The 20,568-nt window shown below is 38.4% G+C and overlaps 1 protein-coding gene across 1 annotated transcript in view; it reads left to right on the top strand.

The window, feature by feature from the left end:
• LOC116301704 (receptor-type tyrosine-protein phosphatase S) overlaps positions 1-20,408 on the top strand; it is a 53,075-nt gene extending 32,667 nt beyond the window's left edge. The window contains exons 10-39 of the mRNA XM_089030717.1: positions 11-340; positions 850-1,134; positions 1,484-1,554; positions 1,992-2,214; positions 2,590-2,892; positions 8,032-8,340; positions 8,920-9,225; positions 9,380-9,486; positions 9,867-10,068; positions 10,758-10,851; positions 11,106-11,364; positions 11,735-11,786; positions 12,081-12,195; positions 12,545-12,690; positions 12,840-12,970; positions 13,738-13,825; positions 13,977-14,050; positions 14,136-14,175; positions 14,450-14,547; positions 14,926-15,042; positions 15,625-15,779; positions 15,930-16,065; positions 16,206-16,355; positions 16,596-16,695; positions 16,791-16,870; positions 17,188-17,322; positions 17,925-18,047; positions 18,833-18,981; positions 19,358-19,493; positions 19,925-20,408. Coding sequence (XP_088886843.1) covers positions 11-340; positions 850-1,134; positions 1,484-1,554; positions 1,992-2,214; positions 2,590-2,892; positions 8,032-8,340; positions 8,920-9,225; positions 9,380-9,486; positions 9,867-10,068; positions 10,758-10,851; positions 11,106-11,364; positions 11,735-11,786; positions 12,081-12,195; positions 12,545-12,690; positions 12,840-12,970; positions 13,738-13,825; positions 13,977-14,050; positions 14,136-14,175; positions 14,450-14,547; positions 14,926-15,042; positions 15,625-15,779; positions 15,930-16,065; positions 16,206-16,355; positions 16,596-16,695; positions 16,791-16,870; positions 17,188-17,322; positions 17,925-18,047; positions 18,833-18,981; positions 19,358-19,493; positions 19,925-20,005 — 4,595 coding nt within the window. The 3' untranslated portion in view covers positions 20,006-20,408. The remainder of the gene's footprint in view (positions 1-10; positions 341-849; positions 1,135-1,483; positions 1,555-1,991; positions 2,215-2,589; positions 2,893-8,031; positions 8,341-8,919; positions 9,226-9,379; positions 9,487-9,866; positions 10,069-10,757; positions 10,852-11,105; positions 11,365-11,734; positions 11,787-12,080; positions 12,196-12,544; positions 12,691-12,839; positions 12,971-13,737; positions 13,826-13,976; positions 14,051-14,135; positions 14,176-14,449; positions 14,548-14,925; positions 15,043-15,624; positions 15,780-15,929; positions 16,066-16,205; positions 16,356-16,595; positions 16,696-16,790; positions 16,871-17,187; positions 17,323-17,924; positions 18,048-18,832; positions 18,982-19,357; positions 19,494-19,924) is intronic.
• Positions 20,409-20,568: the final 160 nt, after the last annotated feature.

The following is a 20,568-nucleotide window of genomic DNA, read 5'->3' as shown; positions in this document are numbered from 1 at the left end:
TTCATTGCAGTCGTTGCCCCCAAAATAAGTCTAAATGACCTCATCCTTCCAAGCATCAAAGGAAGTTCCATTACATTAACATGTAGTGTACTTGGTGAACCAGCACCTGACATCCAGTGGTTTAACAATGGAACAAAGATCAACGGTGCCACACAATCAACCCTACAAGTACAGTTCATCTCTGCTGAAGATGTGATGTCCAAGTACAACTGTACAAGACAAGATCCTAACACACGAGCTGTGGTCTGTAACACGTTCTACACGTGTAGGGCAACGTATCCAAACTACGTGCCAAGTGGAGGAATGAATGAGGCATCGGGGAAAGTGACGGTGAACCTGAGTAAGTAATTATGTGATGTTCACTTCTGATTTCTATATAATGGCACCTTTCCTTTCTTTCTTTCTTAGTTTCTTCGTGTATTTTGCTGCGTTTTCTCTATTAGCAATGGGTCTTTTCTCGTTTCCTTGTTTTTACTTTTCCTAACCCTATCCCTTCATCCCTCTCTTCCTTCCTTCCTTCCTTCCTTCCTTCCTTCCTTCCTTCCTTCCTTCCTTCCTTCCTTCCGTCCTTCCGTCCTTCCTTCCTTCCTTCCTCTCTTCCTCCCTTCCTTCCTTCCTTCCTTTCTTTCTACCTTCCTTCCTTTCATCCTTCCTTCCTTCCTTCCTTCCTCCCTTCCTCCCTTCCTTCCTTCCTTCCTCTCTTTCTTCCTTCCTTCCTTCCTTCCTTCCTTTTGCTATTCTTTCCTGACTACTTTCCTACCTTTAATGTTTGTTCTTGTTCAAATTATTACATCTAATATATAAAAACAAAACATTGATGCTTATTCATATATGCTTGTTTCCTCTAAGATGTTCCGGAGCCGCCAACTTTCAGCGGCACTGCAAGCGAGAGATCCATAACACTTAGTTGGATCGCACCTACCCCAACTGATGACGCAGGCCAGATCACGTGGTATGGCATTAAATTGAAGAATCAGTCTTCAAATCCCCTTATCTATGTTCGAGGCACATCATCTTCTTATAACTTGGCATATCTCAAGCCTCACACAAACTACTCTGTGGAAATGAGGGCGATAAGCGTCGTTGGCTATGGGTTATGGAGCAGTTTGCAAGTTATAAGGACATCAATCGCCAGTAAGTAGCTAGTCTAAGTAATGAGGGTGAGAGCCAATTTATCCAGTCGCGTATGAGTGAAACTGCTTGAAAATATATGATACAACTATGAAATTGGACAACTATGAAATTGGACAGTGTTGGGATGCAGCATTTTGAATGGATGATCACTGTAAATGTGTTCTATCTCAAACATCAATTACAGTAGTCTTACAATCATTTGTGAATTCCCTATGTAGTTGCATATCATGCACCATGAAAAAAGATTCGAAGGTTTCCGCTTAATTAATAGAGGTATCACCACCGTATCGTTAGTCACAGATCTCTACCTTCTCTTAATGCAATCTATGTCCTTTCCTCCTTCCTCCAGAGCCTACCGGTGTTCCTGTCATAACCAGCTTAGTTCCTAAATCGTCACAGAGCATTCAAGTCAAGTGGAAGGTACGTACGGGTCCGTAAGATCATGCAGTCGAATTGATTCCAAAGAATGGCACAACTCACATGGATGAATCGTATTTCGTGACGTGCTACACACAAACAAAGAAAATACCCAAAAGCTGTCGATACATATACACTTTGCGATATATTCTTTCTTTTGCCGCAATTTTAGATTTTTGTCGTATTACCGGCGCGAGAGGTGCAGTGTGGATCGTGTAACGCAGCAACAACGGCAACACTGTCTTGTGACAATAAGATCATTTCTTGGAGAAAGTTTGATTTGGATTTTTTTTTGCAACATTTTGAAAACTCGAAGCGCGCACCAATAGAGATGATAGATGCTGCAAATTTTCACCGACAACAAAAAACAGAAAAGAAAGAGAAACTAACATTAAGTTGCCGGTTTGATAATTGATTCACTGTCACTTGCCTTTCGTTAGTTTACAGAACATGACACGCTGTATGGACCACTGGATGGATACACGATCAAATACGCTCCTAGAGGAGGGGTTAGTCAGACCGCTCGTGTAAATGGAGATGTGAAAACAACGACGTTGACTTCACTGGAGAAATATACTTGGTATACTGTAACGGTATTAGTAAGGAATACTCTGTATGATGGCCCAGAGAGTAAAGCCTCAAGCAAAAGAACATTGGAAGATGGTAAACATTGAGTCATTGACTTAAACATCGACTGATCACCTGAGCCATCTTGAACGTTAGCCGTTGCATCGAAGCGAGACGAACGTTGAGCTTGCAATGATAGAGACCTTTTTCTAACACGTTTCCATCACATTACAAGCTCACCGTTCGTCTCGCTTTGATGCAAAGGCACGGCTACCTTTCAAGATGGCGCAGGGAACTGTGATGGGGACGGTTGAAAACGGATACGTGTGGACGGTGCAAACGATTCGAAAGCGCTACTTGTGGACGAGAACTTTTTAGAAAACGGAATAAAGAATTTGTTTTCAAAAATATCCTAAATGTTACCATATGTTTGAAGTGAAACAAAGCAATCTCAAAACTCTTTTTACGCAGCTCCGTCGTGTTCTCCAACGCTTCTTACAGCCAAAGCTACCACCTCGACCAGTATTGTTGTCACTTGGACACCTTTGTCGGCAAACACGAAATGCTTGAATGGCGTTGTGAGGGAGTACAAAGTGTACTACAGAAAGACAAGAGGAGGGCCATCCAATTCGCCTATTTCTGTCGACGAATTTACTTCATCCAAAGAAATTTCAGGACTAGATAAATACACGAGATACGAGTTTGAAGTTCTCGCTCGCACTGTTGGTGATGGTCCGCGAAGTAATGCTTTACAGGAAACAACTAATCAGGATGGTAAGCCGGTTCAATACCATTTCTCGTGTGTCTATATCTGTCTGTTTGCCTGTCTGTCATTCTGTCTGTCTGTCTGTCATTCTGTCTGTTTGTCTGACTGTCTGTCTGTCATTCTGTCTGTCTGTCTGTCTGTTCAGTCTATGCAGACGTGTTCGTAACCGCTCCGTAATCTTCAACATTTTATAAAGCTTTTATCGAATCTTTGTCTCCAAATGGCAAATCTTATTGAGTATTTAAGTTATGATGAAAAGGATAACGATTTCACTTGGCGTGGTACGCAACAAGAACTTAAATCTTTGGTGGATTTTATGTTCGATGTCCAAGAAGGCAGTAATGGCGTCTTTAAAGAAGACAAAGCTCACAACGCAATAACGTATAAAGTGAGTACCGATGACAAGGAATGCTCCGTAAGATTCTACACATCATCACTTAGACTGAAAATCTTTGGGCCAAATCAAGAATGCCTTAGGAATAAGTTTCATGAACTTCTTCCAAGCAAGAATGATGGTCCTGCAGAAAAAGGAGTTGAGCCTTCACAACCGACTGATTCTGAAATTGCCTCATTATTATTCGGTTTACTGACTGACTTGCGTAAAGAAATAAGTTTATTGAAAGACACTTTCCAAAACGGAGAGAACTTTGATATCCAACAAATGAAGAAGGAAAACGATGATTCTCGTAAAATTATCTGTAATCTTCAGGAGGAAATTAAAATTCAAAAACAGCAAGTATGCAAATTACAAGACGAAAAAGCCAGCTTACTAACAGCGTTGAGGCTAGTTACGAAAGAAAACGATCAATGTAAGAACAATGATCAATGCAAGAACAATGATCATACGGAAACTAAACAAGCTACTGTAGTTGATCTTACGACCCCGGAGAGTAGTATGAGTGACACAATGAATGAATCTCATTGTAACTGGAAAAAGGTACAAAGGAAACAAAAAAAGGCCAAGCAACAAAAGACAACACCAAAGAACAAAGCTGAGAACAAGCTACCTACTAATAACCAGGACCATTCGCTTCAGGACAGAAACAAAACTAGTACAGTTATAATTGGAGATTCTATAATATCGAAGCTCGAAGGTTGGAAAATGTCAAGCAAGACAAACAGAGTTAATATAAAACCCTTCCCAGGGGCCACAGTGGAGGATATGGAGGACTATATAAAGCCAATAATCAGAAGGAAACCTAATAATCTTATTGTACATATTGGTACAAATAATCTTAAGTCTGATGAATCTAAGGCCATTGCAGAGAGGATAGTTGGAATCTGCGAATCTGTGGAAAAACAGCTGCCGTCTTGTGAAATAGCGATATCTGAATTAATCATTCGCCAAGACTCGAGTCTCCTTGAAACAGCAAGAAAGGATGTGAACAAATCGCTTAGAGCCTTCTGCAACGAACGGGAATGGGACTATATTTCTCATAATGTAACAGAGAAAGGACTTAACACCAAAGGACTGCATTTAAATCGTGCAGGAATAGGAATCCTTGCGCAAGATTTCAATAAATATCTTAAATCTAAAGCATGATTAAAAGGTAAGGAACCACTAGACGAAACAGATTCCTCTATTCATCCCTCTAGTATTGTCTCAAATACTAATATTGATAAGTCTGACGGTGATAATAGACCTCATTCTATTCCTAATGTTAGAGGTTTTAAAATGGCCTCTTTAAATATAACTAGTCTTGTAGCTCATATAGATGAACTGAGATCATGGGTCATTCAGCAAAATTTTGATCTTCTTTGCATAAATGAGTCAAGGCTCGATCCATCAATCCCAAGTTCAATGGTGAGCATCGAAGGCTATGACATCCATAGGTCTGATAGAAACCGCAATGGAGGGGGAGTTTGTTTATACTTGAAAAAGGGCGTAAATGGGAAAAACCGTAGTGACTTAACTGATGATAAAGTAGAGTCCCTGTGTTTTGAAATCATGAAGCCAAATAGCAAGTCTTTTGCCGTTTTAGCCTGTTATAGGCCTCCTAACTATGATACACGCTCATTTTTCAATATATTTGAAAATGTGTTAACAAAAATAGATTCTGAGTTTAAGGAAATTTATATCCTAGGGGATTTAAACTGTGATTTATTATCTACTAATATTAATCAGCAAACCCGCTATTTGAATACGACTGCTGAATTGTTTCAACTTACGCAGTTAATCACAGAACCAACTAGAGTCACTGAAAAAAGTAAAACCCTCATTGATGTGATCTTAACGAATAGCCCAGATAGGGTAGTCCGAAGTGGAGTGGTTCACATTGGTATCAGTGACCATAGTCTGGTTTATACAATACGGAAAATAGCAATTCCGACAAACAACAATCACTGTAAGATCTCATTTAGATCGGCTAAAAACTTTGACTCCGACAAGTTTCTTATGGATTTAGCAACACTCCCTTGGGATTGTTTGGATAATAAGGAAAGCCCGGATGACATGTGGGACAGATGGAAAGAGTTATTTCTCTCTGTTCTTGACTCGCACGCTCCGATCAAAACAAAACGAATAAGAAACAAGAAGTCTCCCTGGATGACAACTGATTTGAGGAAAGCTATGTACGATAGAGATAAAATGAAACAAAAAGCTACTCAAACGAATTCGAGGGACGACTGGAGTGATTATAAGTCTATTAGAAATCGCGTCAACAACGAGATAAAAAGAGCCAAGAAGTCATATTATGAAAATCATTTTGCACAAAATTCAAAAAACTCAAAGGAGGTCTGGAAAGCTATTAATGAAGTCCTCTCACGAAGGACTAAATCTGGCTCTTATGTAACATCTATCAAAACAGGTGATACATCGATGTGTGACTCGAAGGAAATAGCTGAGGTATTCAATTGTCATTTTTCTGAAATTGGGACTAAATTAGCTTGTTTAATTCCCGATGGACCGACTGCTTATAATGATTATCTAATTAGAATTGGCTCAACATTCACCTTACGACACACATCAGTTGATGAACTTATGAAAATCATTAATTCTATTGACGTTAAAAAAGCGACAGGTCTTGACGGTATACCATCTCATTTCATCAAGATTGCTTCACCAGTAATAAGTCAATCACTAGTGAAGCTATTCAATCAATCAGTTGATAAAGGGATTTTTCCTAACGGCTTGAAACTTGCGAAAGTTACGCCAATTCATAAAGCTAATGACAAAGATGATTTGAATAATTACCGTCCCATTTCGGTCTTACCTACTATTGCTAAGATTTTCGAGAGAATAGTTTTTAACCAGTTATATGAGTATCTAAACTCAAATAATTTACTTTCTCAAAAGCAGTCGGGATTTAGACCGCTTCATTCGACTACTACTGCACTCCTAGAAGCCACAACGGAGTGGCTTACCAATATGGATGAAGGTAAATTGAACTGTGTCACTTTCCTAGATTTTAAAAAAGCTTTTGACACAGTAAATCACTCTATACTTCTCCACAAATTATACTATTATGGGATTGCAGAAGAGTCGATAAAGTGGTTCAAATCTTACCTCACAGATCGTAGTCAGAGATGCTACATAAACCATACCTTATCTAGCTCTAGAACACTCGATTGCGGCATCCCTCAAGGCTCAATCCTTGGGCCATTATTATTTATTATTTATATAAACGATCTGCCAAATAGTGTCAAATTTTCAAATGCTAGAATGTATGCTGATGACACAAGTCTCACCACTTGTGGCACATCACAAAAGACTCTATTTGACGAGGTGAACGCTGATATTTCCAATATTCATAACTGGTTGAAAGCTAACAAACTTAGCTTAAATTCAGCTAAAACAGAGCACATGTTTATTGCTTCTGACGATAAATTGAAAAAAATTACCTCCGAACCACACATATATTTAAATAGCAAACCAATTACTAGAGTCTCTACAGCAAAAACTCTGGGTGTTGTGATTGACGAACGGGTGTCTTGGGTTGCTCATATTGATTACATTTGTAAAAAAATATCCTCTGGATTGAGTGGCATAAGACGAGTCCGCGATTACATCCCCTTGGAGACAGCTATTACCATATATGAGGCTCTCGTTTTACCTTGGTTTGACTATTGTGACGTGGTATGGGATAATTTACCAGTAACGTCTGCTGAAAGATTGCAAAAAATGCAAAATAGAGCTGCAAGAATAATAACAAAAAGCAGCTACGATGTCAGATCTAGTGATATTTTAACTTCTTTAGGCTGGAAAAGCTTACAAAGAAGAAGAAAGGAGCATAAAGCAATAATGATGTTTAAGACTTTAAATGCACTTGCACCAAAATCTGTAAGGGAACTCTTTTATTTTCAAGAAAATACCTACGATTTTCGTGGTAGAGAGAAGTGCTTAAAGTTACCGAAACCCAGCACTGAGTTTTTAAAAAGAGCTCTCTCTTATGACGGTGCAAAAGTGTGGAACTCGTTACCCCAAAGTGTCAGACTGTCCAATAATTTAAAATCTTTTAAGAGGAATCTTTCGTCTGTTGGTCCTTAACACTTTAATTACTATAATATTTTTGGGGGGTAGATGAGAATTTATTTCATAAATCTGTCTATATATTCTTAACGTTATTATTAATTTTTTATATATATTACCTATGAACTCGGTTTTCATGAAAACCAATTTGTACATTGATGAAATTTCCCGAGATTAAATAAAAGACATCTCTCTCTCTCTCTCTCTACCTGTCTGACGGTGCAAAAGTGTGGAACTCGTTACCCCAAAGTGTCAGACTGTCCAATAATTTAAAATCTTTTAAGAGGAATCTTTCGTCTGTTGGTCCTTAACACTTTAATTACTATAATATTTTTGGGGGGTAGATGATAATTTTTTTCATAATCTGTCTATATATTCTTAACGTTATTATCAATTTTTTATATATATTACCTATGAACTCGGTTTTCATGAAAACCAATTTGTACATTGATGAAATTTCCCGAGATTAAATAAAAGACATCTCTCTCTCTCTCTCTCTGTCTCTCTCTCTCTCTCTCTCTCTCTCTCTCTCTGTCTGCCTGTCATTCTGTCTGCCTGTCATTCTGTCTGTCTGTCTATCTGTCTGTGTCTGTCTGTCTGTCTATCTGTCTGTGTCTGTCTGTCTGTGTCTGTCTGCTTTTCTGATCAAATAGTCTTTCAAACTTGATTTCTTCTTCAGCCCCCAGTAATCCAGTAAACCCCAAAGCATTTTTATTGGATCCTGGAAGCAACATTCGTGTGCCTCGAGTCCGTATCACTTGGGAGAAACCACAGGAAGAGAATGGCATCATCACACGATACGTTATCTATTACAGTCTCACTGGTACTGGTGTCTCAATCTACAAATATATCAACATCACAGATATTAACACTTTGTCTTACACAATGAGCGTACCTGGAGAAACGAAATTCAGCTTTAGCATAAAAGCATCAACTATTAAGGATGGACCTTACACGGCTTCTGAGAATGGTGATGTACCTTCCTACCGTAAGTACATGGAAACGATATCAGAGTTGACCAAATATATATACCTTAATTTGCAATCATGATTCCCACCATTAAAAATATTTGGTTTGTCTCTTATTTTAATTTATGATAACTATAGACGTTTGGCACCATTTACCAATGGCCTTCATCATACTAATTTCGATTTACCTCAATAAAGTTTGTCACCTGAGAAACAACAAAAATGAAACAGACAAGGATTATTATGGGTAGATAAAACTGACAGGTGAAATCTCTTGTTAAAATTTTACATTCTGTGTTCCTCCTGTGAGGATAAGCTGCAGTTTGTTGGCCCTCAGAGATCTCAACTTTCTATCTCGTTGCTGATCAACGTTATGGAAAATGAGGTTGATGAGGCTGTGAAGCTCTTTTCCATAGTCTCAATGTTTGTTGAAGTTAACTGAGCAATCCGGAGCTAACTTAATATCAAAATAGAAATAAGAATAAGAAATTGCAAACAAACCTTTACTTCCATTCCTGAGAATTGTTTTACGAGCATTGAATAGGTATTATAAACAACGTATTGAATCGCAATCCTTGGTGATACAATTTATTTTACAGCGCCCGCAATCGCACCAAGAAATACACGATCAATAAAATTGAATAAGACAACCTTTAGCATCGCCTGGCAACCGTTGCCTAGAGACCAGAGTAATGGCGTCGTCACTAAGTATGAAGTAACATGGCAACTGATGAGCATTGGAAATCGAAGGCGAAGATCACTTAGTCCGTCTGTCACAGCGTCAACACAGGATTCCCAGTACACGATATACAAGTTGAGATTGTGTGCGCAATATACCGTGTATGTGAAAGGGTTTACTAAGGCTGGTCCTGGACCCAACAGTACTGTGCTTATTGTGACATCACGTAAGTGGTAATAACGAGGTATAAATGACATTAGCTTAGAAGGCTATAGAAATAAAGATAATAAGAAGGTTAAGATTGATTTTATTTGCTATAATGTTATTTTTTTATTTTTGATGACAACGTATACAGCTTTTCTGTCTCTTCTCTTCAACAGAGCCTGGAGAACCTTTGAATGTACGGCCAGCGGGAAAAGGGAAAAGAACAATTGAACTGAAGTGGGACAAACCCCGTGGAGTATCACGAGAGATTAGAAAATACAAGGTATCCTCCACACACAAATAGACGCATATGTCCTTATTTCAAGTGATTACTATCCACCATTTTGTAGGGGCAACATGGCGGATATTGTTCACGTGACTTCAATATTATAAAACTTTTTGTTTCATTCACGCGTCGTCTTTTTACATAGCTTGTCATCCAACATGGCGGATAATGCTAACGCGACCTCAATATTATAAAACGTTTTTGTTTCATTCACGCGTCGTCTTGTTGCATAAATTATCATCCAACATGGCGGATAATGCTAACGTGACCTCAATATTATAAAACGTTTTTGTTTCATTCAGCCATCGTCTTTTTACATAGCTTGTCATCCAACATAGTGAATAATGTTAACGTGACCGAAATCAATTTTTCGGTAGATCATCATGAAAGGCTTCAAACCATACTGGAAAAACTGGGGAAACGTTTCTAAGGAATTTGAACAGAAAGGAGAACAAGCAAATAATAAAAACTTCCAAAATCTTCAACCCGGCACGAGTTATGAATTCTGGGTAATATCCATCACAGAATGCGGCGAAAGCAACAAAAGTGTTTCAACTTCAGTTAGCACTGATGTGGACGGTACGTGTTGTTAGACTACGAGAAGTAGATGTCGTTCCTTTATATGCCAGCACTCTCCTAAGTGACATACATCGAATTTATTTAGTTATCAATCAGATAAAGAGTGCAAAAATGTATTAGCCATTCCGAAGTTGAGCAAGAGACGGGGTTGTGTTGGCACTGCAGTACATGGTGGAACTGCTTTAGGGGACATGTTTTCAAGATGGTGGCTATTTCGTCGATTAAAACAGTCCCAAAACGCACTGCGATTCCAACTCGACTCTGTCTTTTACTCAACCTCGGAATAGCTCATTGCCTTTCCGATTGGTGTCCCCTAAAGCATCCCCATGACTCTGCGCGCGTTCTACTTGTTACCAGTTTTCTGCGCAGCCTCGAGAAGGCCACTAGATCTCGCGTCTAAATTTGCGTACTCAGACACTAAAGATACGAGAAGATACGTGGTCACGGGTCAAAGCGTTTCTACTAGAACATTGAATCCTGACTGTGATTCGATCCTGAACCTATGCTACGCTGCGCAACACTCCGAAGTGTAGACGCACTGGGTGATATTGGCCAATGAAATTCACGCTTTTTCCAACTCTTTTTTCTTGATATTGGCGCAGGATGTTGAAAGAATAAAAACCCCAAAATTGGACATGATATATATTGAACATATTTTTATTAATTGTTTGATTAACGTTTATGTATAGTTCCAGTGCAGCCAGAAGGAAAACCCGTTGATCTTCCACAAGATAGCTTTAACGTAACATTGTGGCCGGTAAAACCAGAAAATGGACCAATCAGGTAACAACATCGAGATACGTCACTCGCTGGTCTCATGATATTTATTCGATTGATGTTCCTTTAAAATAAACTCAAAACCAATATTAAGCAGCTTTTACTTTTAATGGAAAAATATGCTTGTTGGCTTTCACTGATCCAGTATTCCACCATTGGTCCTTTGTCCTTCGATAATCCTGGTGCACTCTGGTCTAGCTTGAGTTCTCTATGCTTTACTATATGATTCTTTATCTCATTTATATATCGTCGTTTCACAGCTCATATCACGTGATCGTCGTTAGAGGAAAAAGCACAAACGTTGATACCCTACCAGATGACATACATAACTACGAAGACGCTATAGAAAAGAAACAAGAATATTACATCGCTGCTAAGATAAAAGTTGACGATTTCAAGTCAATCCCTAAACAGTTTACTGTTGGTGACGATAAAGTGTATGGGGGATACCGAAACGTGCCTCTGAAGAAGGGAGAAACTTACACTATAGCAGAAAGAGCTGTTACTGTCGATAATAAGGTAATGTAAGGTAATAATTGCATTTACCCTATTTCACTATGACGTAAGAGCTTGTGAATTGATAGGTCTGATCTGATAAACCGGTCTTTATCCTACAATATATATGGTATTTAATGGCTGTAATTGTTTTTCTAAGCTATAAAAAAATACTCTCTCACCAAAAGGAGCACTGATAATTTATAAGGAAAGGAGATGATAAAGCCTCGTCTGCTTACATTGGTAGCAGATGAACACCTGGATGAACTTCAGTGCATGATCTACCTACTATTAACACAGCATACCTACTTAATTTTATCCGGCATTTTTTGCTCGAATCCTTTGCTTTGACAACATCAATAGCAATATCAATCCTATTTATTTAATTTTCCAGAAAGTCTATATCGGCAAAGCTGCAAAAATTGCTACCATACATCTAAAAGCAGGTAGGATAAACTTCACTAGTTTAGTTTTAATGTTTTCTTTTTGAGGCAAGAGCTTTGATTATCATGCCAAACTTTCCGAACCTTCTCTGTATTCCTTGGCTACGAGAAGCCTATTCTTTTACTTTATAAAGGTTTTTTCTTACGAGTTGATATTCAAAATTGTCATAGAGATATTAGCAAAACTGTAAATGTTCGTGAAGATCGCACAAAGAAATGTATATTGGTAGGCTAAATTTGACATCACATTGAAAACCCTCAATAGAACCTTGTGTCATTTCTTTTAATCACGTGCAGAAAGCAAAGGGGAAGAACCAGTGAGCAGCCCGGTACCAGGACAAGCTATTGGTGGAGCGTTTGGCTTTCTCGTTCTTCTTGCATGCGTCGCGCTGGGCTTTTTCTTATACAGACGGTAAGGTTGACAAAACAGTCTCGAGAGAGGCTTTTTGCCACGACGTGATGAGAGCCATGACAAGACTGAGGCACAACAATAGTCTTTTTCCCCTGAGATACGGAATTCTTTCTTATGTAAATTAAAGTCAGTTAGACCAGGTTCCATTGTTCTTGCCTCTTGTCGTGGCTGACATCACGTGATGGTGCAAAGCCTGCAGCTATTGGAAATATCCCAATCTCGATGATCGTTGTTGTTGTATAGGAAATACATATACAAAATTTGATTCCACTGTGCCATATACCCTTTCACTTCATGTTGTATTTCTCCTGGCATCACATCTTGATTGGTCTAATTCATTCTTTTCCAGTAAGCACGGGAAAGCAAAAGACGATTATCGCGAAAGTGATATGGCGCTGGATGACATCGAAGACAATGAACAACAAGAAAGAGAAAGTGTAGGCACTATCGATAGCCAAGAAGAGCCAAACAAATATGTCAATGTACTACACACAGGTATAAAATACTTTATTCTTGGTTTTACCGTGTTGGAAGAAATAACGATGGCCAACGCGTGAGAAAGGACGATTCATTGCAGTCAGTGTTTTCAAACGTTAAAATACTGTACATATTATATATTGAAACTCAGTATTATTTTCTTCCAGAGTCAGCTAACGAAGAGATCTATGATCAAACATGGGATAACGCAGCCAAACCAATCCCAGTACGACAATTTGCTGAGTATGTCAAGACCGCCAAGTCCACAGACTACGCACGGATTAAGGAAGAATTTAAGGTCTGCAACTATTTTCTTACTCTACATACACTCACTTACACTCAAATAAAGGAGTTTATTTTTTTCCGGTCCGGTATCCTAAAAAAAATCGTTCTTTCTGATTGGCTGTTTGAGCGGGCGGTATTATGTCAGTATCTGCCCGCGCTCGCGGTCCGGTATCCTTTGCCGCTAAACAACAAAACAAAACGATTACAAAAACAAGTAAGAAAAAATACGGGTATAAAATAAATAAGTTATTTACCGTCCTATAGTCGGTCCGAATAGGAAAAAACTGTGCCATCGGTCTTGAAAACGGCCTCGGTCCGTATATTCAAGACCTTGGGCACAGTTTTTCCCTATCCGGACCTCCTGGCCGGTAAATAACATATATATCATGTCTCGACAGCCATGTTAAGGGACAAATATTGGAGACACGTTGATGCATGGTTCAGTACTGTTATTCAACATGGCTTCCATTGTTGCATGATCATGGTGGTTTTGAAGCCATGTTGGATGAGAGAACACTATAACATTTCTTTTTTCGCATGCAAAACTATTTTTATTTTTCTTATCATTCAATATGGCTGCGCCATTTTGTATCATCGAGCCAAGTTTGACTACAGAGCAAAAAATATTTTACAAAAAAAAATTATTTATATTCCTTCTATCATCCAACATTGTTGCCGTCAGGTGAACAGAAAATAGCCCTTACCTCTAAAAATACGGCAATTTGAAGGAAGTAAAAGTCTCGAGCTTAACTGGGTTTGTTTGCTTTGCTATATCAACAGCACTTGCCAAATGCACATCTTTTCTCAACAAGCGTGGCTAAGAATCCCGAGAACAAAAAGAAAAACCGTTATGGAAACATTGTTACATGTAAGTAGCACGAGTAGTCAAACATGAAGGATGATGGCAGCAGCAGATTTGGCATTTGATTGGAATTACTTGATTTGTATCAAGAGATTATCATTCTTCGTTCTTGTAGGGGAATATTAACTTTAATGGAGATTTTTTGTAATGATTTTAGACAACCATTCTCGTGTGGTTATTGAGCGCACAGGTGACGAGAATTCTGACTACATAAACGCCTCGTATATGGATGTAAGTATATAGCTCAATGAATAAAGTAAGATAGTTTATTCTTACTATTATATTATTTTAAATTTATTTCTGCTGGTTTTCTTAGGGTTTTGATGGAACTCCGAAGGTTTACATTGCTTCTCAAGGTATGTTACCTGTTCTGCGTGTGAAACATCTCATTCTTCTCCTCGTTCTCGATCTCGTTCTCTTTCTCCCGTTCCTTCTCATTCGACCTGCTCATTCTCCTTCTTCTTCTCCCTTCTCGTCCTCTTCCTTTTTCTACCATTCGTACTAAGATTTCAGCTTTATTAAGTTCTTTAGCTTACATCAAGAGAAAGTACAGCATATTTCATTCATATGTTGATCGACCAAAGAATATTATATTAAAGATTTTGGTAATCTCTGTGCGTGCTTTTCTAGGACCAGTACCACGGACATTCCCTGACTTCTGGCAGATGATTTGGGAGCAAAATACCTGTACTATAGTCATGTTGACCAACCTAGTCGAAGGTGGCAAGGTAAAGGAAAGATCTTTAATTACTTATCCACTGTTAACGCTAAAGATGAAACACTCTAACATTAAGTTGATTATAGATTCATTCAGTTTCCCCATTTCAGACCACGTGTCCTTCCCTAGAGTATAATTTCTTTGTTTAATGTTTGCGCATGAGGAGACAAGTGAATATGGATACAACTCGAACAAAGAATCTTATTCTCAAGACCATGTGTCATTCCCTAGAGTATAATTTCTTTGTTTAATGGTTGCGAATAAGAAGACACATGGATCTGGATACAATTCAAACAAAGAATCTTATTCTCAAGAGAATGAAACGTGGTCTGAAATGGGAAGATATTACGCCTAAGGTGATTGGTTCTATTACTGTTGTCTTACGCAGACAAAGTGCCATGAATATTGGCCAGAAAACAAGGAGACGTACCGAGAAATAACTGTCAATCACCACAAGACTGAAGTGTTCCCAGATTACATCATTCGTACGTTCTTGCTAACAAAGGCAAGTCATGAATTCACGATTCTTTTTAGCTCTTCTAAAACAATCATCAAAGCTGATGCCTTAAACATATCTTAAAGGTGAGGTGATACGGCCAAAAAGTCGTGCAGCTGTTCGTGCAGCAACACATTGGTGCATTGTAAGGTGCTGAGCGAAAGTTCTTTTCTACTCTTCGCAGCAAAAATAAAGAGAGGATATTACATGGGCGCGCGGAGATTTATCTTCGAGTGTTGAGAAGATCTCTCACGAGTGAGCGTAGCGAACGAGTGAGAGATTTTCAACACGAGAAGATGAATTTCGTATCTCCAAGCGCCCATGTAATATTCTGTTTATTATATAAATATCAATGAAGTATGTTTTGCCTTTTTCAGGCAATTCTTTCCGTGTATTTTTGAATAGCCATCGCAGTGGTGTTATTTTTCAATTTTTCGAATTAGAGAAAAATAGATATCTCATTGGTAATTATATAATAAATATAATATAATAAATACAACTATGTTGTGCAACAAATTTCAAGGCCTGATTGTCCGTATTTCCGTACCTTATAGTATTGTACGCCTTAATTATTTGTCTTTGATAAAACAGGCCAACAGCCAAGAGCAGCGCAATATCTTACACTTCCAGTTCACCGTGTGGCCTGACAAAGGAGTACCACATTATGCAACTGCCGTTCTTGGTCTAAGAAGAAAAGTCAAAGCATTGAATCCTCAGAATGCTGGCCCGGTGCTGGTTCATTGCAGGTACAAAAATTATTATCCGTTATTATTTTTTGGTGGTCAAAGACACCTCAGTTTTGCAGTGACTTCATTTATACGTCACTATTTTAGATCAGCTGAAAGACTTGTCTGCCATATTTATAATGTTCGTATGTTTGTTTTTTATTGTTTTAGTGCTGGTGTTGGTCGGACAGGTGCATACATCGTTATCGACGCCATGCTTGATCGAACCAAGAAGTTGCGGAATATCGAAATCTGTAACTATGTGGCGAAGATAAGAAAAGCTCGGCCATATATGGTTCAAACTGATGTAAGGATACTGATTTCGTTGCGCTATAATACATTATTTACTCTTAGATTGTTTCATGGCTTAAATGCTGCTCTCTACCTATAAAACACATCCAAATGCATCTAATAATTTTTAACATTTTCTCTATATTTCGTGACTAGGAGCAGTACGTGTTTATCCATTTGGCTGTACTTGAAGTACTAACATGTGGCAACACGGAGATCCAAGCACACAACCTGCAGAATGTCATGAAGAAACTGTCCACGATCAACCCACAGAAACAAATCAGTGGTTTTGCTGCAGAATTTGAGGTTTGCCTTCCGAATTAAACGAAAAACCTGTTTTATTTTGTAATCATTGTGTCTTAAAGTAACATGAAAAGAATTATGAATAGAACCACGTGAATTGTCATTGATTCCTCTCTCCTTTCCTTGCAAATTTTCTTTTTCCATCTCTTCCTATACTTTTCTTTCTTTCTTTCTTTCTTTGATATTTCGCTTCAATTTGAGTTGGAATGCACCTGATAGATATCTATATCATTGTGTGTACAGCGTCTAAACCTGGTCACAGCTGATTATGTAGAAGACGAGTGTGACATCGGTCAAGCGGCGGAGAACGCGTCGAAAAATCGATACCCTGACGTCATAGCTTGTGAGTATTAAAACCCCTATTTAGCGCAAACACACAGGCCTATCGTTCATCAGTGTTTACAGCAACCTTAACCCCATTCTTTTACGATTGTTTAGTGAATAGCTGCAGAGTTCTTCTTACAAAAGAAGATGCTACCGAAACAGACTCGGTCTACATTAACGCATCTTTCAACCACGTGAGTACAGGCTGTTTTCGTTACGATTAGTGCATATTTTGTACGGCTTTAAGTGCACAATACGCAGGTACCGTTAACATGCTCCAGCAGACTGTATTTTTCGATCAAGAACAATAACTTATTGCAAGGTCATCTCGTTGTGAAACACGAAAAGGTCACGAGTTACTTTAAATTTTTTTCTTTATTCTATCGGCCTCTGACTCAGAGAAACCTTCTTGAAAATTCCTTGCCGTTTCCCAATCCCCCCCTTTATTTCAACTCAGGCATCTTTTTATATTTATTATTGTTATTATCTAATTACATGGTATACTATATAGGCCTACAGAGAGCGCAACGCCTTCATCTTGACACAAGCTCCATTACAGAACACCATCGAAGATTTCTGGATCATGGTTGTGAATTATGACATCAAAACGATCGTGATGCTTAACACACTCGAAGAAGAAAATGAGGTACGTCTTAAAAACGTGACAAAATGAACAGGAGGACATGATAAGAAGCAACCTGCCAACAAATTTTACATCCACATTTAATGGAATCTGGAAAGATATTACATTGTGGATTCTACGAATCTGTGTCGTCAAAGCAGCTCAATTTGGAGAGGACAAAACAAAAGAAATTTAATCTCAAGAGAATTGGAAAACTATTATTTTGTCCTCCAAATTGAGCTGCATTCCGAAGTGCTGCAACTGACAGCTCTGATCAATAAGAGGACAGACACATAGAATGACAAATCGCTGGCGCACGGATCTAGCTGCGCTCGTGGTTCCACTTGAGTTTTGAACATTTTAAGATGTCATCTATGATTAATAAGAGGATAGTCAATGGAAATCTATGTGCGATTTGTCTAGCTCAGTAGTACAATTCCGAAGGTCGTGGGTTCGAATCCCAGCGAGGTCGGAAATTAATTTTTCCGAATTTAATTCCAAGGGCTTTCGCCCGGAATAACCTCGTTCCCAAGCACTACAACTTACCTATATTATCTTCTACTATTTCATTAGTGCCACGCGGTCCACATACTCTCATCTTTACTGCAGTTTTGTTACGTTGACAGCAATTTCCACAATACTGGCCGCAAACAGAAGCAGAGACATACGGTAATGTCACAGTAGAGTTACTCAGTTCACAAGACATCGGCGAACTTGTTTCAAGGCGGTTCAAAGTGACTTATAAGTCGGTAAGTCCATTCAAAGATTACTTCATTTAGATCCAGGAACAACACAGTGGAAACAATGGCAAATTGTTTACTGTCCGTTTTTTCTCAACCTCGCCGCGTCATTTTCTGTTATATGTTTAACTGCAAGTGTTGAGGCCACTAGCTCAACAGCATAGAATTCCTGTTTTCCCGCCGTTTTGTGCAGTGTGAGTCCGCTAACCAGTTAATGTCGCTGTCGCGTCACGTCGTGTGCACGTTGTCATTTGTAGTGTTAGTGTTAATGTGATCATCAGCTTCATGTGTTATGTTCTCGTGCAGTGTGTTCATCAATTGGTAAGTTCTTTGCCATTACTTGCTTGCAGTATTGTACCATCGTAATGTAATGCTCTTTGTTTTAGGATTTTACTGTGAATCGGGTACCTGTGAAACCTTTTGATGAATAAATCAAATTCAGTACATATGAAGTTGAGACATGTGTGTGTCTAATCCTACAGCAAGAAAGTAAAACGTTTCTATGCATTCCAAATATTTTGCTTGTAAAACAGATATCTTTTCTTCACTGCACCAGACATCATTGTAGTGAAACCTGTAGCGCGCTAATTACACTTTGCAATCAGTGCTCATGCGCAATAGGCGACGAATGATTTTACATTTACTACAGCATTGCGCATGCGCAGGTGTTGAATTCTTGTTAACATTTTTATTTTTTTCTTACCCTTTTGTGCACCAAGGAAAAATAATAAGAAACAATGTTTTCCGAGGTTAAGCAGCTTTTAAGGTTTGGTTTTCTTTTATTTCTATTTTAGTCGAGTATTCGTGTTCAACATCTGCAGCACTTGAAATGGGCCGACAAGTGTATTCCTGCCAATCCTCAAACTGTGTTAGACTTGCTAAACGAAGTTGAACAATCCCAAAGACAGTCCAGCAACGCTACACCAGTCGTCGTACAATGCAGGTTAGGATCTTTTGGTGTCTTACACTGGGTGGGTGCCATCAGATCAGATCCTCGAAAATTTCTGTACCTATCGTTACTGTATTTCAGGGTCGGATTTAAGGGGGGCAATATGATGGACTGCGCACCGCCTCCCCCTCCCCCCCCCCCCCCCCCCAGTTTGAGAAGGCCGATTTTTGCTCTTTTGTCCCGGAACGCAGGAAATAGCATTTCTGTAAACCATATTTTAAAAATTTCACCAAGAACATTGTCCAGACCTCCTTGTTTTCGTTTTGCATGGTCAGCGGTGAGACTCGTCTAACGCCAAATTACCCTATTTCCCTAGAAATTAATGCTGCTAAAATAAGTTCTTTACTCAAGTGTCTTTTTTTTCTTCCAGTAATGGTGTTGGTCGAAGTGGGACGTTCTGTACAATATCTTCTATTTTGGAGAGAATGAAGCAAGAGCAAGTCATCGATGTGTTCCAAGTGGTCAAATGTATGCGTTCAAACCGTCCAGGAGCTGTTGAATCACTGGTAAGATAGCGTATGAACTGTGCGCAGTAACTGACAGCCTAAACAAATACTGAAACCAGAACTCAATCAAAGACCTGACTCATTCCAACCAATTATATTTTTGCGCGCAGATTGAACATTAAGGATAATTTACTATTGATTGCGCGTAAAAGACGAGAGTGACAAATAAATAATAGGAAAAGTACGTTGGTATTTGCGACGCTCCTACTAAAGTAAGAAATTGCGCGCGATATTTGCCTCATCATGTACCCACATTACATTTCTTTCGAATATTAATTTCGTCGAGCTTGCGCAGTAAGAAATAAAGGTTCTGGACCGGCTACGAGATTGCGTCGGCGTGACCTGAAATATTTAGAATTCTAAAATAAGAGCATACATATATTTAAGCTAAACAATTTTGCCGCTAATAATTTTCTTCTTTGACTTTTCAGACCCAGTACATCTTCTGCTACCAAATCATTCAGAAATACCTCGATTCTTTCAGTGACTATGCTAACTTTTCCAATAGCTAAATGCACATGCGCAGTGAGGTCAACGAGACCAGGAAAGCTTCAAGAAATAAATAAATAAAATAAAAAACTGGAATAGGAGTTTTTAAATCATATAACGAAGAATAGTTTTATAAATGATATAATAGATGAACAGTATTGCTACCAATTTTTGATAAAATCAAAATCGAGAATTTGCACTCAAAAGCAAATTTTATAAGATATAAATATAAAAGTAACGAACTTTTGCTGGGATTATATTTGCTATTACAGAAATTATTTTGATAAAACTATTTGCAAAAAGAAAATATTGTTACAATTCGAATTTTTTTCATTCGTTATAAGAAAATATATTATAACTGTGTATGTTTACAGATTGATAAAACCGTTGTTTGTTAAACTGTTTTTAATAATGTTTTTAATTTTAGAGCATTTGTCTTTTCTCTTTTATCCCTCTTTTTTTAATTTGGCAGTATAATATATTCTGGAGGAAGGGAAATAAAAGGAAAACGAATTGCAAAGAAAAGAGATGAGAGATATTAAGGGCATAGGGTAAGCAGGTATAATCGTGAGGGAAGAGAAGAGAA

The sequence above is a fragment of the Actinia tenebrosa genome, unplaced genomic scaffold, assembly GCF_029948245.1.
Source record: "Actinia tenebrosa isolate PJP-AT-01 unplaced genomic scaffold, QUT_ActTen_1.0 PGA_scaffold15__27_contigs__length_11533743, whole genome shotgun sequence".
Taxonomy (NCBI): Eukaryota; Metazoa; Cnidaria; class Anthozoa; order Actiniaria; family Actiniidae; genus Actinia; species Actinia tenebrosa.
The sequence above is the reverse complement of the archived record's forward strand: the minus strand, read 5'-3'. Positions and strand labels throughout refer to the sequence as shown.